General features: G+C 41.8%; 1 protein-coding gene across 2 annotated transcripts; it reads left to right on the plus strand.

Moving 5' to 3' along the window:
- Positions 1-144: 144 nt before the first annotated feature.
- Positions 145-9,699, plus strand: LOC117452449 (RNA-binding protein MEX3B-like). Of its 2 annotated transcripts, none has more exons than XM_034091095.2 (5): positions 145-920; positions 2,106-2,344; positions 2,534-2,579; positions 4,658-5,391; positions 6,178-9,699. In XM_034091095.2, the coding sequence occupies exons 1-5, from the start codon at positions 314-316 to the stop codon at positions 6,574-6,576; spliced, it is 2,025 nt and encodes a 674-aa protein (XP_033946986.1). In that variant the 5' UTR covers positions 145-313; the 3' UTR covers positions 6,577-9,699. The 2 variants fall into 2 exon arrangements, with proteins under 2 accessions (XP_033946986.1, XP_033946987.1); XM_034091096.2 differs by having other exon boundaries at positions 6,183-6,366.
- The last annotated feature ends 301 nt before the right edge of the window (positions 9,700-10,000 follow it).

A 10,000-nucleotide genomic window follows, 5' to 3' on the forward strand; every position in this document is an offset into this window, starting at 1 on the left:
ATTGGCAAATATAGTATAATGAATCAGTCTCATGACATAAGTCAGAACCACTGCAAGATGTGCGGCGAGTGCGTCTTTCTGATAGTCGTGAATACACGCCTGGCCTGACCCCAAAACCAAGTATCGCGTGAACCAGCTTTACGAGATTACAGTGTAAGGAGGGCTGCATGGAGAGCTGGAAAGACAAAACAAAAGCCACACATTTCAACCAACAGGCGCGGGTCGCTTTTTATTTTTTTCTGAACCAAAAACTATTTGATTAATTATTTGTATCGTTTTCCGTCTAAAGACAGTATTATACAAGCTTTGCATAATGCCGAGTAGCACATCTTTGCTGGAGGCCGACGAGGGAGAGTCCGAGGTCCCACCGCCTCTAGTGCACGCTTTCGCCGGTATGGGCCTTGAGGAGCACCACGGCACCCAGAGCCAGAACCCCGAACAATTAGACGAGAGCCTCCACTATCACCACCACCACCACCACCAGCTTCCCTCTGTTTCTCATTTTAACCTTCTCGGTACGGTCCTAGACTTGAAGCCCGTACATCGGCCGCCTTCGGGAGAAGAAGTGAACATAGCGCCCGAGGACGATGAGCTAGAAGTTGGAGCCGACTCCTTGTTGCTAGCGCAGGCCCACCGCCAGCAACACCTCCCATCAGGGCCAGGAGGCTCAGTGATGCCTTCGGGGATGGAGCCTCCGTACGTCGAGACGGTCTTGTTGTACAACGAAGACGGAGATGATATCGGGCTCGGCGGCGCCTTACCACTGGCTGGCAGCATGGCGATACTACCGCCCGGCATGTACGGGGAGTCGGGCTACGAGGCCGAGTCTTCGCTCTTGGCTCGGCGAAAGAGCGTCAACACAACCGAGTGTGTGTCGGTGCCCAGCTCCGAGCACGTCGCGGAGATTGTGGGCAGACAGGGTGAGTCTTTGTTGTGTTTCGGAGGGTTTTGGTAGAATCCTTTTCAAAGCTAAGTTGCTAATGTGAGTTTGGTCCAAACTTGGCAGGAAGATAGTTCATGCTGTAGTAAATCAAGCGAAATAAGATATACAACAGGATGGTAAATGTAATAAATTATGTGATTTCGAAAGAATGTTGCAATATTAAGTAAACTCAAAGTTACAATCAAACATTTAGCTAAATTGTACTTTAATTTGTCGCAAGTAAGAATATAACGTTAGTCAACACGCTACCGTTAGCTATAAACTTATTGTTGTCACCAGCATTGACGAGTATTGTTGCAAGCTGTTTATGATAAATAATACCAAACATTTTTACAAGCTACATTATTATGTGGGACATCTAACATTTCTGTTGAGTATTGTATAGTCATAAATAAGACATTATTAAACCATGTCTTTTTCAGCAACACTTAGCTCAGCTAGCTTAGCACTCCTCCTAACTGGGTCAACATCACACTCGCCCAACACCCTCAGCAAAAGTTTGCAATACAAGTTTTATAAGCCAGCAGATGTCTTCTCGCTCTGACAGCTCGTCTGTATTTTGGACGTTTTGTCTGTTCTTTACGGAGAGTGAACAACGAACATGTCCCCTGCCTTGCCGAGCTAAACGAGGCATTGCTTTGTCTCGGAGGAGAACATGAAGAGCGGTGTGTAGGTTGGCATTGCTTTGCCACATCAGCTGTAGGTTATAGTTAGCTCTGTTACCTAACCAAGACTCCTCACTTCAAATAAACGCTGCCCCTTTCCTAGATATCGAACGCCTTTATCTGGTCTTTTACATACACTTTACATAGCTCAATAGTAGGGTTGAGATAGTGTTATTATGTCGTCTTTGTTGGGGGAGGGTGCACAGACTGCAGTGTTGACAACAACAGGAAATGGCTCTGGTAATGATGCTGGACTACTCAACCACAGCTGAAAGGATTATTTAATGTATAGGCTATGCAACTTTGAAATGGCATTAAGGACTGGAAAGGGAAATTGCATATGGCATAACCTTTTAATTAGGTAATCATCAAAGTTTAATATGTTGACTTAATGCAGTGTGTGTGTGTGTGTGTGTGTGTGGTACATTTAAAACGTGAATCAGCAATGATCCAACAGTACTCTGTTTCTCTCTCCTTGACTCCCTTGTTCATTACAGGCTGTAAGATTAAGGCACTTCGAGCCAAGACCAACACCTACATTAAGACACCGGTGAGGGGAGAGCAGCCTGTCTTTGTTGTGACGGGGCGCAAAGAAGACGTGGGCATGGCTAAGAGGGAGATCCTCTCTGCAGCTGAGCACTTCTCCCTCATCAGAGCCTCTCGAAACAAGACGGGCCCTCTGTCTGCTGCGACGGGTACAGGGACCCCCTCTCTACCTGGACAGACAACCATTCAGGTCAGAAAACATGTGATCATGAATCATAGCATTGTTCTGTGTTAAAGATTCCCATACCTATGCAGTGAGTTACATTACTTGTTATGTATCGTACCATCCATGTTTCCCACATTTGTTTTTATATAGGAGGCTCTCTGTGTGTTTGATTCATTGTAGTCTAAGTTACCCCGTGTCATTTTAATTCTACAGGTGCGAGTACCATATCGTGTTGTAGGGCTGGTCGTGGGTCCCAAAGGTGAGTCTTTGAAACTATCCATTATTAAGATAAGCATTGTCTCCCAGAAGGTGGTTTATATTTATATTTTCATATGGAGATATTGCTGCTTTTAAAATAAATTACACATTCTTGTGTATCATACAAGTGTTGTACAAAAACACTTGTTATGATTTTTTAAGTTTGCTTACAGATTCTGTAAGTTGTAATATGCTCAGCTTTACGCTGGCTAAATTTTGCTCTGGGAAAGACTTCAACCCCTTTCCTTGTTGACAGTGTCAGAAACTCCTGGGGTTGATTTTTAAATTGAAGTGCAGTAGTTCTCAACCATGTGCCAGTAGACTGGAGAGGGTGAGGCAACGGGTCATAATGAAAACAAATTCGAAATAAAAATGTGACGATAATGAAAAATATTCCTTTCAATATTTGATGTTTACAATCATCGAGAAAGGTTTCTGTTACTTGAACATTCACAGTTAGATATTTGTCAATGCTCTCTCTGGTTATCCCTTTAAGATATATAGGAATGACATTTGAAAAGTTTTCTAAACCTAACTGAAACATGTCGTGTTAGCCAGCTGAGTCACCAGGTGCTATAATTATTGCAGAGCCGTGTTTCCTCCTTTTTCAATGCCAGCTATTGTTAGAAAAAAACAAGTGTATTTACTGAAAATATGACTCAGTAAATGTGACTGTGCAGTCTTTAGTATAGCTCTTCCTGGACTTTGTCAACTCCACGAACCCTGGTTCGGCCAAGTTAAGAGGCGTCAACAATGAAGTACACAGAGATCTGTTCTTTAGCTAATGTTCTCAGCCCTATTTATACTTATTCCCGACGACAAACAATTTGATTCTCTACATCAATGTTCCATTTGTTTATCCTCGGATGTATATTTCTAAGAATTGGTCATGCATACAGTATAATTAGGGCTGTGCGATTATGGAAAAAATCATAATCACGATTATTTGGGTCAATAATTGATATCACGATTATTTTGACGATTATTCATTGACCATTTATTGAACTTTAAAACAAATAATATTTTACCAATAAACAAGATCAACAAATATGTTGGAGCGCACTTCCAAAACCATACTAAACATATATTATTAATATGATCAATAAAAATAAATTAGACCAAAATAAATTAAATCAAATATGATGCAGTGCACTGTCACAACCTACTGAAAACTCCTTAACATATAGCCAACATTTTGGTAAACCATATTCAACATATTCCACTCAGTTAAACGTTGAAGGCTGGCCAACCCTCGTGGTCCAGAAGTAACAGGAAATAAATGTTGAACTACAATTTAAGACCAAATAAAAATGTTTAGGCCACCATGGCAAATGCCATGCCCCGACACATGGGGTGACGCCGGCCAATCAGAAAGCTTTGATGCGTTCAAGTGCATTATTCTGGCACAGGAAGATTATGTTACAGGACATTAACGATAAAACAGAATATTGTTGTTCTATTTTTAGACACATCTCGCGATCGACTGGTTGGGCACCCCTGGGCTAGACCATAGGTCTGTTGTGGTAGCAAAGTAGTCAGCTGAAGCCACATCTCTCTCAACTTCCCCACGGCATTTGTCATATAGTGCAGGCAGCGCAGACCTGCTGAAATAATACCGAGACGGCATCGTGTAACGCTTGTCCAACGTGTTGACAAGTTGCTTAAAGCCCTGGTTGCTAACAGTGCTAACTGGGCACATATCTTTAGCGATGTGAAATGTAATGGCAAAGTACTTGCAAATAGTGGAAATAGTTTTACCCTTCTTTTTAACGAGTTGCTGCTCTTGTTCTGACATCTTCGCTCGCGCTGAACACTCACAACATATGTCACTCCCAAGTGGCCGAGTGGGCTTTTAGGGAGGGGCGAAAGCGCACCCAGCAAAATAATCCTATTTTGTCAATTATGCTGTTTTCATAATCGTCGCACGTCGTAATCGCGATTAAAATACGATTAATTGCACAGCCCTAAGTATAATGCGTCAAACTTTATGTGAATGCGCTTGCCATTCCTCTTGCCATGTGACCAGAGTAGTTACTTAGTGTTATATTATACGGTTTTTGGTCTGCTCATATCTTTCAGGGGCAACCATCAAACGTATTCAGCAACAGACCCACACGTACATTGTGACGCCAAGTCGGGACAAGGAGCCGGTGTTCGAGGTCACCGGGATGCCGGAGAACGTGGATCGTGCGAAGGATGAGATAGAGGCGCACATCGCCATACGTACAGGATCCTGTGGAAGTATTGAGGCTCCTGGAGTTGACAACAATGACTTTCAGTACAATGGGACAGATGTCAGCTTTGAGCATGCTGCAGCAGCTGCGCTGGGGGAGGCCGGATGGCTTCGTGCAGGTGCATCATCCCAAAATGGTGGCGGCGGCGGCGGCAGCCTGTTGCCAATGAGTCTCAACGGTACTCCGCGAATCAATAGCAATATCAACAGCGGTATCAGGATGTCTTCCACCTACCGCAACGACAGCTCCAGTTCCCTGGGCAGCGGCTCCAGCTCAGCTGACTCTGTCTACGCCACCAGTAATGGTAACCGAATGGCAGATCTGAGCCCGACTTGTCAGTTTAATGCCAATGCTAACAACAACAACAACAACAGTAATGGTGGCAGTGCAAATTTCTGGTTTGGCGACAGCGTTCTTCCTGAGGAGCTGGTCAGCCTGGGTGGTGCAGGCTCTTCCTCCGGCTTCGATCCGTTAACCATCTCCACTGCCCAAGCATCGCACCCTGCTGCACAGCCACCTATCTGGAGCGCTTATGTGGACCACCAGCCCCCACAGGCCTTCGATGCTCGTCACTCTCAGGTAGGTGAAATTCAGCAGGTGCACACAGTTTATGGCTCCCTTATGACCATCCCACTATTTAAAGGGGACCTATCATGCAAAATGCACTTTTGTACTCGGTGTGTCAGGGAACTCACTAAGTGTCAGAAAACACAACCCTCTCTCTTTTCCTCCATACCCAAATCTCTAAAAACGGGGCTGCAACGGATCTGATACCCACTGATACAGATTTGAAATTGTTCTGACGCAAGAAACTGGGAGCTCCGCCTATATGGGCAACTCTCCACCTATCAGGGGAATGAGAGGTATGGCATGGTAACATGACGCTCGTGCCTCCTTTGCAGGGGGGCGTGGTCAGCTGCAGCTCATTTGCCACAGAATCAGCCCTTGCAAAAACAGGGCTGGAATACAGCAAATAGAGCGAAATGAGGCATGGCTAAAATGCATGGTCTGTTTGGTATTTTGAAAAAAAAACTTCACAGACATGTTTTATATAGGTATGGCCCTACAATATATTATTCAAATATAGCATGATAGGTCCACTTTAAGTTTGTCTTACTCCCAACCTTTCAAGTTTAATGAAGACATTTGGCTTACGGCAGTTGCCTATTGTCCTGTACTTCTAACCATTGCCCCTATTGTGAAAAGAACAAGGACGTCTAAAGTGACAATAAGAGAACAGGAAACTCAGTATCAATAATGATGAAGTAATTCAAGAATCTTGTTTTAAATCAGAAACAGATTTTTGTAATAAATACTTGCTTAAGGCTCATGTAATCCAATGCCTGTTTTGATAATTTTCTCCAGCACAGTCTGCCAGGAACGCCCCGGCTCTCTCCAACAGAAGCCTTGGAGCACCCTCAGGCCAGGAGAGTTCTCCGAGGGCCCTTTGTCTCGACCGGGGCCCATGATGTCCAGAGGTTCCCCTCTTACAGCTCGGCCTTCTCCTCTTCCAGTGAAAGCACAGCCTCCTCTTCCTCCCCTCCTGAATCCTCCCTCTCCCACCGCCCAGGGGTTGGACCAGCAGGGAGGGGACAGGAAATATGCATGCATTGCATGGATAACCAGGTGATCGCTGCCCTGGTTCCCTGTGGCCATAACCTCTTCTGTTTAGATTGTGCCACCCATATATGCCAGAGTCCAGACGCTGTTTGCCCTGTGTGCATGTCTCCGGTCACACAGGCCATTCAGCTGCGCAACATTTGATTTTAATCCATTTATTGACGGCTGATGAGGGATCAGCCTCCCCAACACTTCCAAATTGTAAAGTGTAAGGAAATTCATTGTTTAGGTATATCCTCACATTTGTCCAAGCTGGTGTTCGGTTGACAAAGGTGAGGAAGAATAAGTGAATAAGGAATGATGTATATTTAGGGCATGGGTTAGGGTGTTCAGCCCGTACATGTGCCTGCTGTTGTGAAGTCTTCTTCCATGATTGATTGATTGATCAATGGGAGGGTTGGAAACCCTCTGTGTAGCATTAGGTGGGGTGGGATATATATATATATATATATATATATATATATATATATTTTGCTCATCATGATTTTTGATTTAAATGTTCTCCTCCCTGAAGCATTTCTGCCTACCTATATTTTTTATCAATTTTTTAAATGTATTTTGAATTATATTAGAAACATAATGCTTTCAGGTCAAGATTCATTTTTGTCAACATCTCAAAAGTTTTTCGCCATTGTTTTATTTTTTTAATTCGCTGCCACAAATTGTTTTTATCTGAAGTAGAGCCAAGCCCCTTTGCCTCCCAATTATTGTGCTCGCTCCAAGGAAAACAGAAGTGAGCATGTTTACATATGAGCCCCATATATTAATATGATTAAACTAATGGTATTCTCCTGGTTACCACAGAATTTGAATGCCTACTACATTATCCTGGAAAATGCCACACTACCCTTGAAAATGTGTGTAAATATCGAGCAAAGTGTGTCTGTTATATTTAAACAGAATATGATGTTTACAGGCTCCAGTGGAAAAATCTGAGTTTTTGAGTTGCTTGTATCAAAAGCAAAGTGACGCAGCACGTAGACACACCCACAAAGGGGTTTTAAACCAAGTGGGTCAAACCCACAACTGTAAATGGTTCACACTCCAGGGGCAACCTCTTGTTGCCTCAGGCTTCCTTCTCTCCCAGACTAGAACCAAGAAGTGGTTAACTTCCCTTTGTTGAGTACCAGGATGTTACGTTGCTTTCCGTTTCTACCTTTTAAAAAACTGTTTACGGTAAACTTGTGCCTAATTCCATTTTGAGTAAACAAAAATGATGTTTGAAAAAACAAAATTTGAACAAAAAGTGCCGAGTGGACGCAGTGTTGTTTGTCTTAAAACAAACTTGTGGCCTTTTTGGAGAGCCTGTAACTAACTGACAACACTATCTACCAATTCAGATCACGCTAACAGAGGTCTTAATGTATTCTTCAAAGTTTAAACTCTTAAATGCCTCTCTGTTGATCAAAGGTTATCTAACAGGGATGGGGTTTTTTTTGCTTCCCATTTTTAGTGAGCCTTTCCCAAATATTTACCATCCATTTGCTATCACCAAACACTCCCATTTACTTTACTTACATTTCCACTCATTGTTTTTTGTTTATTTCTCAATGATATCCTTGTTTGGAAACCATGTGCTGATTTTCTGCCAGAGATATATGCACATCTTGTCCCTTTGGAAACATTCCTCATCCCTGTATTACAGTTACTTTTTTTTGACAATTCACTTACCCTGCTCCTCACAGCCAGGTTGTGTCCTGGTTGGTTAGCAGACAGCAAATAATTATATTAGGATGCTAAATTAAGACAGCAGCGATCAATGTCTCGTCTACCAGGACTATGCAAAAATCATCTCAGTAAACTACCCAAGGAGATAAACTGAACTATATTGGGCGTAAACCTGCAGACAGACATTTCCCTTCTGATTTGACCAGTTTCTACATTTCAGTCAGCTTTCATTACCATGCTAATGCATTGACAAGATGCTTCACCCGTCTCATCAGCTCAATTGCTGTTGCTCTTGTGCCCTAGTTAGCACAGCCTTCCTCATATCTTATCACACTTTTGACAAGTACGGCCTCCAAAACACAGTCTGATCTTTGTGCACCCCCTTTCAATGTGCATCTGTCTGTTCCTCCTCCTGGAAAGCGATGGAAAAAGGTACAAATAGGTGGAAATCATCTCAAATCTTAGCTTTAAACTCCAGTGTCTCTCGACTGAGTTTTACAGGATTAAATGAGTTGAGGGACATTTGGAAGGAGAGCCAGCTGGCATGATTTAATCTGGGACTGACACTACATGAGGTCAATACTGTTGCTTTACTTTTTGTCTAGCATTCCAACTGTAAATGGTATTTGGGAGTTATTCTATACTTCCGTTTCTTAAATATCATCTTTCATGGGTGATTGAGCTTTCTCAAGGAAATGGAACCAAAGGAGTCCCAAAAGTGCAAAAAACCCATCTGCTTTTGCCCCTTGGGTCTTCTCTCCGTCCTTTTTATTTTATTTCTCTCAGCTCTACGAAGGGTGGATCTCTCTTTCTCTCTCGGAGGGAATGCAATACACTGTTAGCCCTCAGTTTATTGACATTTTTGTGTATGTATTATATGATATTACTGTTAGTGACTGATGAATATACAGAACTTATTTTTATTTTGTTACATTTCATATATCTACACAAATATATCTATATTAAAATGTTTACAATAAGATTTTAATTTTTTTTTTACTTTTCTGAGTGATCAATTGAATGAAGAGTTGGAAACCCAGAAATGTTGCAGAAGGGTGTCAATGCTGTCTGCTTGTAGTCTAGTTATTAGTTTACAGTATTGATGATAATCGTATTGATAGCTGCCGTTTAGTGGAGAATGGAATGTGCATCACAAGCATGTCTTCATATACATGTACAGCCAATGTAACACTGCAACTGTAAAAAGGCCAAGGATTCAAGCTGCCTGTCATGTCTGTACGCCACCAAATTAAGAACGGTATACTTAGATTATCTATATATAAATACATATATTGTTAAGCTGTACCAACAGTTCAAAGTATTTGCTAATTTTACTACACTTTTGTTATGTATATGTCGGAGGAGTCTTATGGCATATAAATTCTTCAAATTAAGTCAGGAGTTTAAAAGCAGACTATATTTTATAACGGCCTTTTAAGTTATTGCGGCCAAAGCACTGATATTATATATTTGCTGTAAAGAGAATTTAAGAGTTTTATTTTTCTGATATTAAAGTTACTTAATAAAGACGGTTTCATTTTAAGAAGTGTCTGACTGGTGTGATTCATTAAGTCAAATGTTTTTTTAACGTGTTTTGCATTTCTAATATTTCACCACATTTGTTACCTGATTTTGACAGGTTTCCGTAATAATAAACATTTACTTTTCATAATTTCTATCTGCTTGTAAATGGTTTTTGCAAACCCCTTTTGATAAACAGGCCCCTAGTTCTAGTTTTGATCAGTTCCAACCAAAAATAAAACATCAAACTAGTGAGACTAATTGTTTTGTATAGGCTGGCAATTACAGGGTCATACATTTGCAGTAAACTATTTGCCCACACACTCACACTTCTTAAAATCACCAATGTGGCTTTATCATGGGTAAAGAGCATTAACGT

This window comes from Pseudochaenichthys georgianus, chromosome 9 (genome assembly GCF_902827115.2).
Source record: "Pseudochaenichthys georgianus chromosome 9, fPseGeo1.2, whole genome shotgun sequence".
NCBI lineage: Eukaryota > Metazoa > Chordata > Actinopteri > Perciformes > Channichthyidae > Pseudochaenichthys > Pseudochaenichthys georgianus.